The sequence below is a fragment of the Monodelphis domestica genome, chromosome 2, assembly GCF_027887165.1.
Source record: "Monodelphis domestica isolate mMonDom1 chromosome 2, mMonDom1.pri, whole genome shotgun sequence".
Classification (NCBI taxonomy): Eukaryota; Metazoa; Chordata; class Mammalia; order Didelphimorphia; family Didelphidae; genus Monodelphis; species Monodelphis domestica.
In genome coordinates this window covers 527,720,460-527,740,768 of record NC_077228.1, presented here as the reverse complement: position 1 = coordinate 527,740,768, position 20,309 = coordinate 527,720,460, and the positions used below count along the sequence as shown (strand labels likewise).

Here is a 20,309-nt window from a genome sequence, read left to right as displayed (position 1 = left end):
AAGCCAGCTATCACACTGATGGCAAATTATATAACATGACAATGCTATAAGCCAGAACTAAAGTGGAGGGAGTGCTAGTGCTCAACCTTTTGTTTCCAGGTGATTGAGATGCAATAAATCATGGGTCGCTTCTCTGTCACTTGTGCGAATTTTGGCTTGACAATTAAAACCAAGAAAATGGAGATTCTTCACCAGCCAGCACTGCACCATCTACAGATGGAACCACTGGTTACAGTAAATGCAGGAATTTTGAGTGCTGTGGATAAATTCATTTATCTTTCTAGGGATGTCCACATAGATGATGAGCTTGAAGTAAGAATTGCCAGAGCGAGCTCAGTGTGTGGGAGGCTCCAAAGGAAAGTTTGGGAGAAAAGTGGTATTAGGCAGCCTACCACACCAAAGGACAATGACTTCTGTATGTCTGTCACTCCTGGACAGCCTACCAGGACCTTGCCAGGAAATTGAAGCACTTATATTTAAATTGTTTTAGGAAGATGCTGAAGATCACCTGGCAATATAAGGTACACTGAGATCTTTTCTCCAACTGGCCTGCCAAGCATTCATACTCTATAGTAGAGAGTGAAATTCTAATGGGCTGGGCACCTACTTTGAATGCCAAGCATATGTTAGCCTCAAGGACTATTTAAGGAGAACTCCTATAAGGCAGCTGCTCAAGGAGGTCACAAGAAGCAATATAAGGATATTCTCCAGGTCTTTTTGATGAACTTTGGCATCAATTGTGAGATATAGGAGTCACTGGCATAGGACTGTCCAGCATGGCATATGCACATCAAACAAGGCACTGTGCTCAATAAGCAAAGCAGAATTGCAATAGTTCAAAAGAAATGTGATATGTATAAATTTAAAGACATTTCCTTTTCAAATGTTCACACAGGCCATCTGTGACCAACCTGTAGTAGAGCCTTCTGAGCTTATTGGTCTGAATAGCTCCAGTTGGCCACACTGTACATTGACCCTAATATAGTGATATCATTTTGATCTTCTTCCATTACAAAAGACAACAACCAACCAACAAGTGCATTCATACTAAAATATATCACAACTCCCATATAAACTTGGGTTATACTCTCCCCTCAATTAACAAAGGGAGAGAGGGAATACAGGTATAAAAACTTGTCAAGGAAGCCCATGAGTAAGGAAAACCTAGGCACTGAAGGTAACTCATAAGTTTGCCATTGTAAACTTTGGTGTCCTTTTTCCATCTCAGGAATGGTTCATTACAGCTTCTCTGCTGAACAGATATTTCCCATTTAACTTAGTTGATTCAAATGGTGCTTAACTAACATCTTATTAGATCCTATCCAAACTCGTCGATCTATTGAGTGACTTCCATGCTTCTTTGCTCCCGAGTTACTTCTTTGCTCATTTGCTCATTTATTCTTCAATAGTAAATGTTGTACCCATCACTTCCAATTTCAAACTTAGTTATGCTGTTTGGAAATCTGTCCTTTCATATATCCTTCCTTCTCCCCTTTTCTGTCTGTCTGTCTGTCTGATCTATTTGGGTTCAGATTCTGAATCTTCTTTGCAAATGACTCTTTTCCCCTTTAGCTTATGGTTATTCTTGTTCCTCTGTTTATTTGCTGGATCTGTGGCTCTTCTGTCCTGAAGGGGCTTCTTCTCTGCTCTGTTGATTAACTGGATTTGGCTGATGGAGCTGATCTGTTGTATTAATGAGCCTGAGACCAGATCTTCCCCAGCTGTCAGCAGAAGCGGAAGGTGAAGGTGTAGAGGCTGAAGGTAGTTACCCTTGTCCTTCTCTCTTCTTTTCTACCAGCTGCCTCCCTGCCAGCTGTCTGGTCAGAGCCCTGAGCTTTCCATGGTGGTACCACGGTACTCCATTGCGGTTGCAGCCTTTGCCCTGGGATCCCAGTCAACTGGATTCTTCCCGTGGACCTCAGCACAGTAGGTGGGGTAGGGGTGTTGGAGATTGAGCTTTTCTGCTCTCTGGAGGCTTCTTCTCTGCACAATTGATAGACTGTATTAAGCCAGTTGAGCTGATCTGCAGAGCTGGATGTGCTCTGAGGCCAAAACTTTCAGAGACAGTGGCCCAAGATGGAGGAGTGATAGCTGAAGGCTGTGACCAGGTTGCCCTCCTCTCTTGCCCCTCTCCTCAAGCTGCCTCTCTGCCAGCTGTGGTCAGAACCTTGAGCTGTGGTAGCAAGGCACTCCTACTGGGCTTGGAGCCCTCGCCCAGAGATCCCAGCAACCACCAGAGTCTCAGCACAGTAGGTGGGGGGAGAGTCCTGGGAACTTCCTTCTTTCTTTTCCTTAAACCTGAGAATTCAAACTTCTCTGCATACCTTTTAAGTTGAATAGAGAAGGAGGGTCCCCTGGCTCTGTCCTGTTGTGGGATTTGGTTTTCTGTCCCCCTTGAAGTGCTTTGTTTTTGATTGGTGTGGAAGGGTTTTCACAGAGGACTGAACTTTTGCTGATTCTAAGCTGCCATCTTGACTCCTCCCCTAGCTTATGGTTATTATCCAAAGTATAATCTGTCTAAAATCAGAAACACAGGGTTTCACTCGTTTCATTGGCTAGTTCTGATGTACTATATAGCTTGTCATATTCAGAATGAACAATTGTTTCAGCACTAACGTAAAGTAACTTTCTCTTAGAACTTTGAGTTTTAGCTCAGCAATAAACCAGTCCACATGAAAGGGCAATACATTAAAAGGAAGGTAACTTATACTTAAAAACAGCTCATCTGATCCTACCATCCTTGCTAATTCTCTTCCTATATCACTCTCCTTTAATGGCTAAACTTGAGAAAGTTGTCTACATTCGGTTGTCCATTTTCTTTTTCCTTGCTCTTCTAAATCCACTGCCTTATGGCTTCCAACCTCATATTCACATGGAACTGCTTTCTCCAAAGTCACAAATGATCTCTTAATTGTCAAATCTGATGGCTTTTCTCAAACCTCATCTTCCCAGGCCTCTCTGTATTCTGAGTGTCAAGGATGTTGAGATGCCTTCCTTCTACCTCCTTGACCACCTCCTTCTGCATGCTTTCTTCTTTAGATCTTAATGACCCTATTCTGTCCTTGATCTCCTCTTGTCTTGTTCTTTCTCAGTGTTTAGGTCATTCCCATTAACCCTGGATATCCTTCAGGCTGTGTTGTGGGTCACCTCTTATCATTCTATGCCACTTCACTTGGCTATCTCATCAGCTGCCACATGGGAGACTCCCACATCTAAACATCTCTCCTGAACTCCTCTAGTCTTGAGTTACTAACTTTCTTGGTCCTATTAAACTAGATGTTTTATATGCATCTCAAACTCAACATGTCCCAAACAAAACTTCTCTTTCCTCTAATTCTCCTCACTTCCAAACTTCCCCAATATTATTTCTATTCTTCCAGTCACTAATGACTTCTGTGTCATTTTTAACTCTTCACTCTCACTCATATCCTCCGTATCTAAAGGATATCCCCCACACACATCTCATCTGTTGAGAAATCTCATCATTTCTATGCTTGTAAAACCTTCTCCCTAGATCCCTTTGCTTTTACTCATATCCATTGTATTTGTGCAAGCTATTATTTTCTCTCTCTTGGACTGGCTTTTCTGCCTCTTCTCTGCTTTAGCACTTTAATTTAGCTTCCATTACTCAGCTGCCAAAGTGCTTTTCCTTAAGCACAGGTTGGACCATGTTACCCTTTGCCTAATAAACTGTAGTGGTCTCCCATTAGCTCTAGGACCCAAAACAAAATTCTTTGGCTTTTGTGGTTGTTTCTACTGTTGCTGTTCTTCAGTCATTCTAGACACATCCAATTTGAAAGGGCCCCATTTCTTTTTGGCAAAGGTACTAAAATGGTTGGCCATTTTCTTCTTTAGCTCATTTTACACAGGAGGAAATTGAGGCAAACAAGTTCAAGTGACTTGCCCCAAGTCACACAGTTAGTGTGTGAGGCCAGATTTGAACTCAGGAATTTTGTTTGGCTTTAGTCATGCCTTTTAAGTTCTTAAATCCCTTGCTTCTCTCTTCATTTACAGTCTTATCCTTTACTTTCTCTTATGTATTCTTTGATCTAGACATTGGACTTTCTTTTTTCTCATGCATGACAAGCCATTATTCTACTTTGCCGTCTGTCATGCCAGGAATGCCCTTCCTCCTTACCTCTGCCTTTCTGGTGTATTTAGCTTCCTTTAAGTCACAGCTCAAATCTGACCTTCTTCAGGAATTCTTTCCTGGTTCTTCCAATGTTCCCTTTGGAAATGGTCTTCCATTTATTCTGGATAAATCTTCTACGTTCCTAGTTTTTCTCCCCCATTAGAATAAGGACTGTTTTTGCTTTGCTTTATAACTCCAGTGTTTATCACAATGCCCGACACATAGTAGGTTCTTAAAAAAATACAATACTTTTGGTCTTCATAACAACTCTAACACAGAAGGGCAATGGCTAGGCATGGAGTTAAGTAACTTGCTCAAGGTTACACAGCTAGACCAAAGCTGAACCCAGATCCTTCTGACTCTGGGTGCTCTATCCACTGTTCCATCTAGCTGCTGCTCACATAGTAGGCTCTTAATCAGTACTTGTTTACTTGAAGAAAATATTTTGGAAAATTCTGGTTTTACTAGTTTGGGACACGAGCAAGTCAAGAATTTCTGGTCTTTTTCCTCTGCTGTGAATTATGTTTGTTTGATAAAAAAAAGCTCACTTTTGTTCTTGCTTTTCAGTTTCTGGAGTTATTACCTCATGATGACCCAATGATAGATAGGTAATTCAATTATTATTATGTTGGGTTAAGGAACTCTCTGCACCACTAGTGCAGAGCAACACCTTCTTGTCAATTGATTTCAGAGAGTTCTCTGGGGTACTGAGAATTTAAGTGATATTTCAGAGACAGGACTTAAATGCAGGCTTTCCTGAATTTGGAGTCAACTTTCCATCCTCTTTATTACAGCTGCTTTCTACTGCAAAATGATTTAAGATGCCCATTTTGTGGATAAAGAAATCGAGGCTCAGAGGCTTGCCCAACTAGTATGTCACAAAGCTGGAACTTGAATCGAGGTTTTCTGAATGCAAGAAGGTTTATCTAACATCTACTATAAAGGATCATAGCAACATTGATTTCAAGCCAGAAGAGTCCTCAGTCATCATCTAATTCAATTCCTTCATTTTACAGATGAGGAAATTGAGGCATACAAGTAACTCGCTAACAGTATATAAGTAGTAAATGGTGGAGGTGATATTTGAACAGTTCTTCTGACAATTCTCTCTAACAGGTATTGGGATTTGGCAGAGGTAAACAACATGCCATCCCTTTCCATAAGAAGCTTATAGTTTAGTATACATGATATTGGGAAAGTCACTTATTTGGATTTTTAGAAGAGAAAAGGATGAAGAAGAGGAGGAAAATATTTTTTTTGGGGGGATACTTTTGGGACTGGATGAACCAACTTATAGTTATTTATAATGTATCTGGCATATATTAAGTGTTCAATAAATGCTCTCTCTCTCTCTCTCTCTCTCCCCCTTCTCTCTCTCTCTCTCTCTCTCTCTCTCTCTCTCTCTTCTCTCTCTCTCTCTCTCTCTCTCTCTCCCCCTTCTCTCTCTCTCTTTCTCTCTCTCTCTTTCTCTCTCCATCCCTCCTCCTCTCTCTCCCTCCTTCTCTCTCCATCCCTCCTTCTTTCTCCCTCTCTCTTCCCCCTCTCTCTTCCTCTTCCTCTCTCTTTCTCTCTCTCCCTCCATCCCTCTCCTCTCTCCCTCCTTCTCTCTCTCCATCCCTCCTTCTCTCTCCCTTCCTCTCTCTCTCCCTTTCTCTTCCACTCCCTCTCTCTTTCTCTCCCTCCCTCTCTCTCTCCATCTCTCCTCTCTCTCCCCCTTCCTTCCCCCCCCCTCATCTCTGTCACATATACACACATCTCCTCTTGGTATCATCTATCTATCTTTCAACTATCATTCCTTCTTTGCATAAAGACCTCAAGACCTCAAGTGAGGGAGGGAAGACTCATTCCACTTAGGGAAAACTGATTCTTCAAAGATTTTCCCGACATATTTCTCTTTACCTCCACTGATGGCTACTATTTTTGCTCTGTTTGGCTCTTCAGAATGTGTAAAGTCTGTCTTAAATAACCTCCCTTCAGCTTTTTGAAGACACCCACTAAGTCCCTTCTAAATCTACTCTTTTCCACTCTAAAGCTGTTCTGCTCCGTGTATTCTTGAAGGGATGGGGTTAGCATACTCTAGATTTTCTTCTGCTAGTAAAACTGGACCCAATTCTCCCTAGATGTGGTCAGAGGACAGATAACAGGCCTTCCATCTCCCTCTTTCAAGGTACCACAACTTAAAAAAAAGCAACCTAGACCCATTAGGGGCATGGCAAACTATATATCCTGTCCCAGTCTAGAAGACCTAGGTTCTGGTTCTGTATGTGACTCATGATGGCTGTGTGATCCTAGAGTCACTTAAATTTTTAAGTGGTCTAGTGGATCATGCTGGCCTGAAGTCAGGAAGATCTGAGTTCAAATCTAGTTTCAGACTGGTTTGACCCTGAACAAGTCACTTAGCCTGTCTGCCTCAGTTTCATCAATTATAAGACAGGGATAATCATTATACTTACCTCACCGGGTTGCTGTGAGGATCAAATGATCTATATTTGTAAAGTCCTTGTCATAGTGCTTAGCAATACTAGTTTATTTCCTTCTACTTGCTTTCCCACTTAACTCCCCAGTGTCCCAGGTAACCAACTCCCTAAGAATACAAACTGTAGAACTTTTGCTAGTCTTAGTGAGTGGTGGGCATTTCCACATTGGACGTCTCTTATACCCATCAAATTATAGGGCTGGTGGCGTCTTAAGATCCTACACGTTTTTCTGCTTGCTCTGCAACACTGTTGATTCATGTCTTCCTCTCTGCAGCTCGGGGCTATTCTGGGCTGTCAATGGAAGGGCAAAGTCAGCATCCTTAGGAAAAGACAAGCAGCTCGAGAGACCCGAGAACTATAGATGTATCATCACCAGGGATCTGAGGAGTCCGTTATCCTTTGGGCTTTATCAGTGGGTTTCTGGATGGAGTTTGGGAATACTAGAGAAGCAGGCAAATGAATGAAAAGCAGAATGTTCTTGGCCAATCAACGCACCTCTAGTTGGTCTGTATCTTTGTCTGACGTATCTGATTTTAAATTAACTGTGGATTTCTCAGGGCCAAGACTGGCTGAAGAGTCTCTTTCGGAAGAAAGGGTTTTCTTTTCCTTTGAGGAGAGAAAAGAAAAAGCCAATAATAACATGAGCCACAAACTCAGCTAAAAAGAGGTTCCTTTTGCCCCCCAGTGACCTAGAAAATGCCAAACGAACTTTATATATGTTCTATTGTACTGCTGCCCATGGAAGGGCAAATCATCACCCACTATATGCAGCTTGAGAGACCCAAGAACTAGAGATGCTGCCGTCTCGGAGGCTCGGTTCAGGGAACTTCTGGATGAAGTTTGGAGGTATTAGAGAAGCAGGCAAATGAATGGAAAACAGATTCTTGGCAAATCAACGTACCTCTAATGTGTCTGTATTGCTGTCTGTGATATCTAGCTTTTTAGTTGTGGATCCCTTAGAGTCAAGACTGGTGGAAGAGACTGTTCGGGAGAAAATGGTTTTCTTTACCTTTGAAGACAGAAAAGCAAAAGCCAATAACATTAGCCACAAACTCAGCTAGAAAGGGATTCCTTCTGCCCCACAGTGACCTAGAAAACCCCAACTGAACATTGTATATGCGGTCAATGGAAGGGCAAAATAATCGACATTCTGGGGAAAACCCAAGCAGCTTGAGAGACCCTAACACTATGGATTCTGCCATCTCCAAATGGGCCCAGGCTCGGGATCTGAGGAGTTTATCAATGAATTCTTAGATGGGGTTTGGAGTTATTACAGAGCATATGAATGAATTAAAAATGGAAGAGTTGGCAAACCAACACACCTCTGAGTTGTCTGCATCTTTGCTTATTAAATCTAATTGTAAATTAATTTTTAATTTCTCACGGCTAAGACCAGCTATAAAGCTTCTGGAGGCCCCTCTACTACCGTGTTTCTCATCCTTTGAAGAGAGAAAAGAAAAAAAGTCAATAACATTAGCAACATACATGGATGGGGTTTCAGGATGTTAAAAGTAAGTGAATGAATTAAAAATAGAAGAGTATTGGCAAACCAACATACCTTTGAGTCTGTGTCTCTGTCCATGAAATTAATTTTAAATTGAACTTTCGATTCCTTACTGTTAGGAGCAAAGGATATCTTTTTCTTTGAAGAGAGAAAAGAAAAAGCCATAACATTAGCCTTATCTCAAATAGAAAGGAATTCCTTCTGCCACATATTGACAGAAAATAAAAAAGTGAACATTATATGTTCTATTTTATTTTTATTTATTTCATTAAAAATTTCCCATTTCAATGGTATGAAAATAGGTATCAAGTGATGACACATGTATAACCCAGTGGAATTGCTTGTCAGCTCTGGGAGGGGGGAGTGAAGATGGGAGGGAGAGAAAATGAATCATGTAACCACGGCAAATATTTAAAAATAACAAATTTCCTATTTCCATTTTAATCAACACGGAGAGTGAAGGCCCCCAGGTTCCAAGCTCGGCCCTTCTTTTCCTAGACTACACTTCATTTAGATGAAAGATCAGAAACAAAAAGAGATGGCCCAGGATATCATAAGGGACTGTACAGTAGGCTCATTGACCCAGCGCTGGAAGGGATCGCAGAGCCCAGTTCTGACATCCCTCATTTTATAAGGAGGGAGGAGACGGAGGACCAGGAAGCTAAAAAAGACATCAGAGCTTATTTCCACTGTACCGTATTGTGAATTAAAGAAGGTCTAATATGGCTCATCCAGGGGCTCTTCAGGCTGTTATGTTTGTCTTTGCTTTAATTTAAAGACATACTATGGACCATATATAGCGTACCCAAACATATTTTACACATACATATATAGTTGTGTATGTATGTCTATCTGTATCTATGTATAGATACATTTTCAGTAGCCCAATATGACTCAAGGATATATAAACATCGTCCAGAGGCAGGTACAAAGTCTTGCTTCAGACCTGAGCCATGAGCAAGCACAGAGGTGAACAACATCTCCAGATCTGGTACAAATGGCAAGAAATCTCACCATTGAAATGGCATAGAATTGACAGCATGACAAGTAAGTAAAGGCACCAGAGGAAGATAATAAGGATTCCAAGCACACATAATGATCTTTCTTTTGTCCGAGATGGTTTTCGTTGGGTCAATGACTTTTCCTTTCCTTTCCTTTTTTCTCTCTCTTTTCTCTTTCTTTCTTTCTTTCTTTCTTTCTTTCTTTCTTTCTTTCTTTCTTTCTTTCTTTCTTTCTTTCTTTCTTTCTTTCTTTCTTTCTTTCTTTCTTTCTTTCTTTCTTCTCTTTCTCTCTTTCTCTCTTTCTCTCTTTCTCTCTTTCTCTCTTTCTCTCTTTCTCTCTTTCTCTCTTTCCCTCTTTCCCTCTTTCCCTCTTTCCCTCTTTCCCTCTTTCCCTCTTTCCCTCTTTCCCTCTTTCCCTCTTTCCCTCTTTCCCTCTTTCCCTCTTTCCCTCTTTCCCTCTTTCCCTCTTTCCCTCTTTCCCTCTTTCTTTCTCTCTTTCTCTCTCTCTCTCTTTCTTTCTTTCTCTTTCTTTCTTTCTCTTTCTCTCTCTCTTTCTTTCTTTCTTTCTTTTTTTTCCCACCCTCCCTCCCTCCCTCCGTCCCTCCGTCCCTTCCTTCCTTCCTCCCTTCCTTCCTGCCATTACTTCCTTCCTGCCATTCCTTCCTTCCTTCCTTCCTTCCTTCCTTCCTTCCTTCCTTCCTTCCTTCCTTCCTTCCTTCCTTCCTTCCTTCCTTCCTCCCTCCCTCCCTCCCTCCCTCCCTCCCTCCCTCCCTCCCTCCCTCCCTCCCTTCCTTCCTTCCTTCCTTCCTTCCTTCCTTCCTTCCTTCCTTCCTTCCTTCCTTCCTTCCTTCCTTCCTTCCTTCCTTCCTTCCTTCCTTCCTTCCTTCCTTCCTTCCTTCCTTCCTTCCTTCCTTCCTTCCTTCCTTCTTTTTTCTTTGTATTTGATCCACTTCTTGCTCCAGATAATCTGTGTTTATCACTTGTATTCTTTCCTGAAATAATGGAAGCCATGAACTAGACCCAAATCTTCTTCCTCTCTGGTGTTGAAAACCTGCTTTCCCCATAATATTTAAGATATATATTCCTTCTTACTTCACACTATTCCTGCCATTCCCATCCCTACAACTCCAACTGTGTCATTACCAGTTTGAACAATGGAATTCTCAGCCCCAATTCTGTCCCCAGCCTTGATGTCTCTATAGCTGTGTCTTTGACATTCAGTCCAGAGGCTGTGGAGAAGTTGCAGGTGTTAATCTGTAGGTCTCCTCCCACCCTTGACTTAGGGGGGGTTTATAGACACAATTTTCCTACAGGACATTTTTTTTTGCAGCCTTTCCAATTTTAACAATGATGTTAAATACAAAAAAATTCTTCCTAAACCATATCTTTTCCTTTTAGTCTAATTCATTGATTTTGTTTTGGTAAGAGCTTTTAGTTGCTATAACATCAAAATTGTCTGTTTTGTTTTTTATAATCCCTTCTATCCTGTGTCTTGTTACACAATCTTCTTCTACCTACAGTTGTGCAAGGTTTGCTTCATTTCTACTCAAAAATTATTGTTATGCTATGACTTTTCACAATTAGATAATGAATATATTTGACATGTATTTTAGGATTAAAATGTATTAATTAGTATAAGATAATGACCTAAGTACATTTTTAGCCAAACTGATTTCCTATTTTCTCAATAGTTTTTCTTGAATAACAAATATCTACCCGTGAAACCTGTATTCATGAGTGATTATTGGTATTTTTGAGTCAAGCAGACATACTCAGAAAAATACAAGGGACCTAAATACTCTTGTCTTTGTTAACTTATCATGTTCCCAAGCCAGGAAGACACATACAATTACCCACTTTTTCAGATGTCATCTCTGGAGAGTATTTATGATGTTTCATTGTTTTTATATGCCCAGTGCCTAGTAGAGTACCTAGAACAGTGCAGACTTATGATAAATCCTTGCTGGATATTTAATCGATAGATAGTAAAGAAGTTATATTTCCAGTGAGATCAGATATAAATGAAAGATGCACATAAGATTGCTACTACTTTTGAACATAGTACTAGAAATGCTAGCCAGGTCAATAAGGCAAGAAAGAGATGAAGCAAAGAGGAACAAAATGATCATCACTTAAAAAATTTAATTAATTTAATTAATTGATTTAGAATATTTTTCCATGGTTACATGATTCATGTTCTTTCTCTTCTCTCCCCCTCCCCACCTCCCAGAGTCAACATGCAATTCCACTGGGTTTTACATGTATCATTGTTTGAAACCTATTTCCATACTATTACTATTTGCAAGAGTGATCATTTAAAGTCAACATCCCCACTCATATCCCCATTGAACCATGTGAAAAACAATCATCTCTTGCAGATGATATGATGAATTATCTAGAAAATCCTAGTAAATAAAAAAATTAATTGAAACAGTAAATTCAGCAAAGTTATGGAATATAAAATAAATTTACATAAATCACTAGCGTTCCCCAATGCTACCAACAAAATCAGGCAGGAAGAGCTAGAAAGAGAAAACTATAGAAGCTATATTTAGGAGTGTATTTAATACTAAGATGCATTTATAAACTATATGAATTCAACCATAAACAACTTTTTGTAGAAATACAGATCTAAATAATTTGAGTAACATTGATTGCTCACAAGTAGATTAAACCAATATGATAAAAACAATAATAGTACCTAAATTAATTTACTCATTCAGTGCTGCACTAATTAAACCACCAAAAAAGTCTTAGATGGAACAAGAGAAAATAATAATGACATTCATATGGAGAAACAAAAAAGTTGAGAATCTCAAGGGTAATAATTTTTAAAGGTGGGAAGTAAGGGGATTTGTCAAACTCTACTCCAAGGAAATAACCTTTAAAATGATTTGGTAGGGGCAGCTTGGCAGCTCAGTGGATAAAAAGCCAGGCCTGGAGAGGTGAAGTCCTGGGTTCAACTCTAGTTTTGGATACTTCCTAGCTGTGTGACCCTGATCCCTGTTGTCTAGCCCTTACCACTCTACTGCCTTGGGACCAATATGCAGTATTGATTCTAAGACAGAAGGTGAGGGTTTTAAAAAATTATCATGTAAATGCTAATTTTGGCCATAAATGCCGAATATAACAAATGTTACCATTAATAAGTGATACAATTGTATTAGAATATAATCAACAAGGGAAACATATATGGCTTGGAAAAGCCCTTTCCTCTGTAGAGATTGGTCCACTGGAAACCAAAGGAGGCTTATCCTGGGGCTCCAAAGGCTACTTCCCGTACTTGGTCTTACCTTAGCTTACATATATAAGCTATAGGTAATGGAAAGGGGAAACAATGTACAAGACATGAAAAACGAGTGATCCGGTATAAACACAGCCCTTGGCGGTAAAGCATTTTGGAAACTATTGGTCTTAATGGCTTAGACCACTAAAGATGATTTGCCATTGATATCCACTTTTGTCTCCTAAAGAAAGAACAGTAGAAACAGAAAACAAATATTGAGGTGGGAAAGCAAATATGAAAGCAAAACCGAAAGTCAGTAAAAATGGATGAATTCATTCATTTAAAAGAAAACTTAAATTTAGTTGCTTAATCTATGCTTAAGGAGCAAAAATGAGTGTTTCCATATATATATATATATATATATATATATATATATATATATATATATACACGGTAGAACACACAAAAAGGACTGCATTTAAAACCATAAATCTCTATTCCATACTGCTTACTTTTTTATTTTGAAAGTATAATAAGTTCCACATGTTACTTTCAAAGCTGTCCTGCTTCCTTCCAAACTTCCTTCACTGGTCTCTTCAGTCTATTTAAAAATCTTTTAAAGACCTTTTTGGGCACTATTATTTAGAAGCCCCTTTCTACCATATCTTTCCATCCACACTCACCTGCTCAAGAAACCCACAGGAGAAAGGAGAAAAAAAATCCCTTGCAACAAATATACATAGTCAAGCAAAATTAACCCACAAAGGACTCACGTCCCCAAATATATATTTCTTCCTGCATCTTGAATCCAGCATATCTCTGCAAGAAGATGAACATAGGGAGCAGCTGGGTAGCTCAGTGGATGGAGAGCCAGACCTAGAGAAGGGAGGTTGTAGGTTCAAATCTGGCCTCAGACACCTCCCAGCTGTGTGAACCTGGGCAAGTCACTTAAGCCCATTGCTTAGCCTTTTCCACTCTTCTGCCTTGGAACCAACACACAGTATTGATCCCAAGATGGAAGGTAAGGGTTTATTAAAAAAAAAAAAGATGAACATATTACATTGTAGATCCTTTAGAAATATTGTCTTTAAATCATTAAGTCTTCAAAGGTTTTATTTTCCTTTTCAGTGTTCAAATTTTTGCTTTTGCACATTTTGGTGTGTCAATCATACTACTTCACTACTATTTCAATGAAATACACTACTATTGCAATGAAATTCCTTTAAATTCATAGACCACAATCTATTCAGCTATCCCCCAATTGCTAGGCTTCTCCTTAGATTCTAGTTCTTGAATTTTCTCACCTTTATTTATTTATTTGCATTTTAATCCCCTCTTTGGGATCAGGAATTTTGTGTTGCTTGAAATTGTTCCTTCTTTGGGATTATGCTCTCACTGTTTATTTCTCTCCTTTCCAATCCCTTATGCCCACTTGTTTCTCTGCTGAGTTTGATTTATGTCTGGGTTTGTCTTTATTTTTTATTTTTTAAACCCTCACCTTCCATCTTAGAATCAATATTGTATATTGGTTCCAAGGCAGAAGAGTCCCAGGGTCACCCAGCTAGGAAGTATCTGAGGTCGGATTTGAACTCAGGACCTCCTGTCTCTGGGCCTGACTCTCAATCCATTGAGACATTCAGCTGCCCCCTGGGTTTATCTTTAAACCTTTGTCTGTTTCAGATAACAAGGAGGTTCAGTTAATGCCTGCTCATCTGATTCCTTTCTTTATGTTTGTATACTTTTCTTCTCACTCTCCCTAATTTTGAGACATAGTAGTTTCCAGTGCCTTCTTTTTTTTTCACTAGTATTTTCCTTTTTTCTTTCCTTCCCTTTGCCCTGTTCAGTCTCCCTGAATCCAGTGCTAAATGGATGTGGTGAGGATCAAAAAAAATTTTTTTTTCTCATTTGGATCTCTTGATACCTTCTGATAGTTTTAAGGTTCTGAAGGAATATTGGTTTTTTCATCCTTTAAGAGGATGTGAACACAACTCCATCACCTAGTTCATCCCATTGCTCGGTGAATTTGCCTTCCAGATTTCTATTTATGTTTATGTTCTGTTCTGTTTGCATTTCACAGTTCCCACTGAAGTAGGGCATCTTTATCAGAAATCCTTGAAATTACTCTGTTCTATTTCCCCCTGAAATCTACTCAGCTTTTGACTGTCATCATTCTTGGTTGTAAGAGGATATCTATTGTCATTTAGAATATTTTATTTCAAGATTTCCTCTTGTTGTTTTTAGTTTAGTCATTAGAAGTTGTTACATTTTGAGTATTCCTTACTCTGGTTTCCCAGAACTTGAATTACTTATTCCTGGTAGCTGGAAGTACATTTTCCCTTTAATGTAAAAGTTTTGGACTTTGACTATGATATTCTTGGGACTTTTTCTCTTGGGGTTTCTTTCAGGAAGTGATTGGTGGATTTTTTTTTCAATTTTCACATAATTATGCAGTACTTTAATGTTTGCAAAGTGCTTTGTGAATATTATTTCATTTGAATCTCACCAAAACTCTGGGAGGTTGGTGTTATTATTTTCATCTCCATTTGATGGATGAGGAAACAAAGGTCAAGTGACTTACTCAGGGTCACACAAGTATTTTAGGCTAGAATTGAACTTGGAGCTTCCAGTTCTTCAGGTCTAGTTTCATATCTATTGGTAGCATCTAGTCCTAATAAATCTGAAAAGTTTCTATAATCATACATTTTTTGGAAATATACTGAGTGTTCAATGAGATCCCCTTGACTTGTTTTCCAAATAAATTTCTTATTTCAATCTTTGGTTCTAATATTTCTAACTTTTAATATTTATTTTTCACAGGAACTCAATGATTTCTTTTTATTCTATTTTAGTTTTACCAGTACTTGGATAATTCTTATTATTTTCTCTTCAATCTTTTCTCCAAGGATTTTATTTCAGTTTTAAAATCTCTTGCTTTATTTTTTTTTGGTTATTTTATGTGATCTTTATAAATTATTCTTACAGTTGTTATAAGATTGTTCTTGGCTTCTTTTGGGGGATTTCTAGATTTGCCTTGCCCAAGGTTACATGGCTAGTGCATGTCAGATCTCTTCTACAGCTAGAACTCTTTCCATCATATACAGCATGGCTGATTTAACATTTATTTAGTACTTATTGTAAACAATGTTATATATTAGGTACCTGGGGCCCTATAGAGATTAACAGGACACTGAGCCAACCCTCAAGGACCTTAAAATCCAGAAGTTATAACACTGAATATAACTTCTCTGGGCTTAAGATTGTTTTGAAAGAGAAAGGAGAGATTTAGTTAATAGTTAAGTGAGAAAGATGACTTTGAGTGTTGAGAATGAGAGGATTCTGGAGTCAGGGATTTTTGCAGTTACTATGAAATGTAAAGAAAGAGTCTGAAGCATAAGGCAAAGCAACAAGACTTGGAACTGCAGGAGAAGGATTTTTCTTAATTTCCCGGTGACCTTACATCCAGATATTTAAGCTGGGAGATCACTTCATTTGTCTAAATGGAATTTTGGCTTTGACAAGATTTAACTTTATATTTATTCATTTATTTGTTTGTTTATTCATTTATCTATTTATTTATCCATCTATTTATTTATTTATTCATTCATTTATCTATCTATCTGTGTATTTATTTATTTATTTGTTAAAACCCTTACCTTCGGTCTTGGAATCACTTCTGTGTATTGGATCCAAGGCAGAAGAGTGGCAAGGGCTAGCTGGGAAGTGTCTGAGGTCAGATTTGAACCCAGGACCTCCCATCTCTAGGCCTGGCTCTCAATCTGCTGCCCCCAATATTTAATTTTAGATGGAGGTAAAGAAAGAGTTCAAGGAAGAGACAGAATAGCTGCTTAAGATTCTAGGGGATAGAATGGATTTCAGTTTTGAAGCCAAGAAGACCTGAGTTCAAAGCATTCTTTAGCTTCTTATTAGTTGTGTGATTCTAAAAAATTCACTTCCCTCCAAACAGCCCAAGTTCATTCACATTTAAAATGGGGATAACAATACCATCTATGTTACAGGGTGTTGGGAAAAACAAATCAAATCAATTAATATATTTAAAGCACTCTGCAAACCTTAAAGTACTATTTAAATGTTCATGATGGCGGTGACGATGAGATGGATGAAAATGGAAAACTTCCCCTTCCTCCAAATCAGACTTACTCGGAGACAAGGCGAATGGTGTTTGAATGGTACAGAGAAAACAAAAATGATTAACAGGTAATTGACAGCCGTGATTCATGAGGAAATGGAAACCGAGAACTCAGCTGCCCATAGCAATTCATTTCCATCCCATGACATGGAAAGAGTGTGGAGATGATTGTTGACACATTATTTGGGGTTTGGGAATGCTGAGGAGGAGGATAGGAGATGTGGGAGAGACTCCACCCAGGCACATATTTTCCTGATTTTCAAAAGAGGACAAATGCTAATTCTTGGCTATTAAATTGAATAAATAAATGTGTTTCTTTTCTAATTACTGAAACTGGTATTTGGTGGGAAAGCAACCAAGCCTTGGGTATGAAGTTGGGCTTCTGAATCTCCCAATAATGAATAGTGATTAGAAGTTAGCTTCCACCTGAAAACCATAACCTTTAGACTAACAATATTTAAAAGAAAAGAGAGCGATAATTCTAGGATCGCAATCCCTCTCTATGGAGAGAGCTCCTGGCTCCAATTTCCTGCTTCCTCTCCTGGCAAAAAGGGAAATCGCCTTTGGAGAAGAATCAAGGGAGGTGAGGGGAAAAAAGACTAGAGATGTCCATTTTGCCTTCACATCAATGCTACAGGAGAGGAGAAAGTCCTTGCTGTGTTCTTCCAATACCTATGAACAGAAATAGTGACTAAATACAAGAAAAAACCCTTGACGAAAACGGCAAAAATTACGTAAAAAACTGAAGAGGTAAAAGTTTTCCAGAAATACATTTAATATCACTGGAAATTTTGTGCAAATACCTGACAGCAAAGTGAAATGGATAAGAAGTTAAAAAATATTCAATGGGAGGGAATGCCAACACGAAGGACAGATTATAAATGAATGTAAAAAGAAGCAAGTTTATTAAGAAAGAGAAAGGTCAGTGATATAAAAACAAAGTATATCAATGAAATTTATTGTACAAATAGAAAAAAGAGAAGACATAATAAGAAAATAAATAACTAATTGAAAGTAGCTGCTTCAGGGCAAACAACTGTACCTCTAATTTACTTGTTTCCATGGTTGAGGAGCTCTGGTTGATCTCTTCTGTGGCAATGACAGGGCTTGAATCAGTTGATGGTATGTTGGCGGATGTGCTATTTTCTTCTTTCTTTTCCTTTGAGGAGAGATAGAGAAGAAAAGACCATAAATATAGAATACAACAAAAATAGCTATCAATAGCCAATACAAACAGACAGAATGGAAGCAATTTGGAGAATATTCTATGGTTTGCCAAGTCACTTTTCCCTGGAGAAGTCCATCCATTAGGGACCAGAAAATGTCTGAAGCAGTTTTTCCTGAGGCTACTATCCGTGCTTGGTCTCATCTTCCCTTCCAGGCTGTAGGTCATGGGAAGAGGAGAATTTGTGTCTAGACTGTGTGGCATAAAAAATTAAAAAAGAAAGATGGCATCAGATGCAAATAGAGTCCTTGGTAGTAAAGGATTTTGGAAACCATTGATTTTGTTGGTTTGGCCATAATCGAGATGATATATCAATACTCACTATTGTCTTATCATAAGAAGGTGGTAGAAACAGGAATGTGGAGGTAGAAGAGCAAATAGAAAAATTAAAAAACCCAGTAAAATGGAAGAATTTTTCACTCATTAATATAAAAAATTAAATTAATTTTCTTTTTCTGGACTTAAACAACAAAAAGAATATTTTCATCTACAGAGTAGCACAAAGAGGGGGACTACATGTTAATCCATGAATATCTGCTTCACATCATTTTCTACTTTTAAAAACGTATATCATAGCTTCCACATATTATTTTTAAAACTGTGCAGGTTTTTCTTGTTTGTGTTGTGTTTACATTTCAAATTTCCTAATTAAGTCTGGCGTTTTGGGGAAAGTTTTGAAAGTCTTCCTTTTCATTCTCCCTTGAAATCGACTCAGTTTTCAGGTGAGTTATTCTTGGGTATAAGAGTGTATCTAAAGACCAAAATGACAGGGGATAAAAAGCTTAGTTCTCCCAAAATTCCCTTCCAAATAACTTTAACATAACACCTCAAATTAAATTTTAGAATAGCACAGCTAACAATAGGTCAGAGTAAGATATTCTTCCTACCCAAGACAACATGGGAGGTCAGAAATAGAGATTTGTGACATGGGGGAGAAGACTGGCTCAGAGTCCACATGAATGAAATACCAGTGAGGAGACTAGGTCTCATGGTAGAGACAGAAGCAGCTTAGGGAGCTTTCAAGCCAGAGACAGTAAGGGGAACTGGCAAGTGATTAGAATGAGATTATAGGTATTCCTGTGCTGATCCTGGAGGGAAGGATGTTATTTGGCAATGCCATTGCATAGTTTCGCTTCTTCAAAGACAGAGAGGGGTGCTTTCAGTCTAAAGGGATGGGAACCCTGAGTGGCAACTGTCTGGCAACTCCATTTCCTATAATCACTTCTGTGTCATAGTTCAAGGATGGAAAAGGTTAAAGTTATAAGGGAGTGGAAGTGGGGGCAGATAGGCTCAGTAGATTGAGAGCCAGGTCTAGAGTTGGGAAATCCTGGGTTAAAATCTAGCCTCAGACACTTCCTAGATATGCGACCCTGGACAAGCCACCTTAACCCCCATTGCCTATCCCTTACCACTCTTCTACCTTGGAACCAATATACAATATTGATTTTAAGACAGAAGGTAAGGGTTTTTTTTAAAAAGAATTGTCTAAATGGGAAAAGATAGAAGCACACCAAAGAAAATAATTCCTTAAAAATTAGTATTGCGCAAGTGAAAGGTATTGACTTTACGAGACAATAAGAAATAGATGGAGGTGAGATAATGCTCCCAATTCTTCCTGAATATGGAAATGTAAAATAGAAGCAAATGTGAAATAACATATTGGAAAAACAACTGAATTTAGAAACCAGATCAAGGAGAGATAATTGAAAAATTATTGGATTATCTGAAAGTCATGATCAAAGAAAGAGCCTAGACATCATATTTCAAAAAATCACCAATCAAATCTGCCCCAATAGCTATAAGATAAATCCAAAAATAGCAGGTAAAATAGAAATGGGAAGAATCCACTGATCATCACCTGAGAGATATCCCCATATTAAACCTCCTAGGAATATTATAGCCAAATTCCAGAGCTCATAGGTGAAAGAGAAAGCACTTTAAGCAGCAAGAAAGAAAGCACTCAATTGCCATAGGCCCACAGTCAGAATCATACAAGATGTAGCAGTTCTGCATTAAAGGAACAGAAGATTTGGAACATGATATTCTAGAAGGCATGTTACAAGGGAATCACTTTAAAAGACTGATATATATTAATTTAAGGTCGCCAAGGAATTCAGCTATGTAATTCCTAAATGAAAACTCAAGTCAGCAGTAAATCTTTTATGGAGTTTAATTACAATAGGAGTAAGAAAGGAATTAGAGATAGAGAGAGAGAAAAAGGGAGAGAAGGGAATAGGGCTTAAATACCCATTCTGCTTAGGCTGGGCCAAAAGGCCCAAGCCCTTAGATAGCTGGGGCAAAGAAAAAAGATCAGTCCCTATTACTCACGTGACCAAAATGGAGAAACAGTCTCAGAGGCCCCCACCTTCAGCTTCCTTCAGAGCAAGCTTCTCAGAGCACACCGCAACCACTCTGGCCAACTCCTCAACCACCCTCAGTCTTCAGACTCCCCTCTCTTTAAGGAAACCATCCAAGTTGCCTCCCCTCAGTCCTCACATCTACCAATCACCTGTCCATCAATTTCCCTGTGCCAATGGAGGCTCTAGCTTAACCCAGGACCGCCCAGAGGTCTTCTGGCTTTGCACATGTCTGTTGAA

At 38.8% G+C, this 20,309-nt stretch overlaps 1 protein-coding gene and 1 long non-coding RNA gene across 13 annotated transcripts in view; one reads left to right on the top strand and one right to left on the bottom strand.

Annotated features, from left to right (window-relative positions):
* The window catches only part of LOC103093116 (uncharacterized), a 79,952-nt gene extending 71,790 nt beyond the window's left edge, over positions 1 to 8,162 (top strand). The window contains exons 2-5 of one of the 3 annotated variants that reach the window (XR_008916877.1): positions 1,799 to 1,926; positions 4,700 to 4,740; positions 4,927 to 5,170; positions 6,884 to 8,162. This is a non-coding gene — a long non-coding RNA (uncharacterized LOC103093116). Of the gene's footprint in view, positions 1 to 1,798; positions 1,927 to 4,699; positions 4,741 to 4,926; positions 5,249 to 6,883 lie in introns of all 3 variants that reach the window. The other 2 variants (XR_008916876.1, XR_008916878.1) reach the window with 2 other exon arrangements.
* The window catches only part of DGKG (diacylglycerol kinase gamma), a 298,101-nt gene that overhangs the window by 154,840 nt on the left and 122,952 nt on the right, over positions 1 to 20,309 (bottom strand). For 9 of the 10 annotated variants that reach the window (XM_056819855.1, XM_056819854.1, XM_056819858.1 and 6 more), the window contains 5 exons: positions 17,530 to 17,646; positions 8,168 to 8,251; positions 7,932 to 8,048; positions 7,511 to 7,618; positions 7,105 to 7,215 (listed from right to left, as the gene is read on the bottom strand). In XM_056819855.1, coding sequence (XP_056675833.1) covers positions 7,105 to 7,215; positions 7,511 to 7,618; positions 7,932 to 8,048; positions 8,168 to 8,251; positions 17,530 to 17,646 — 537 coding nt within the window. The remainder of the gene's footprint in view (positions 1 to 7,104; positions 7,216 to 7,510; positions 7,619 to 7,931; positions 8,049 to 8,167; positions 8,252 to 17,529; positions 17,647 to 20,309) is intronic. The other variant, XM_056819856.1, reaches the window with a different exon arrangement.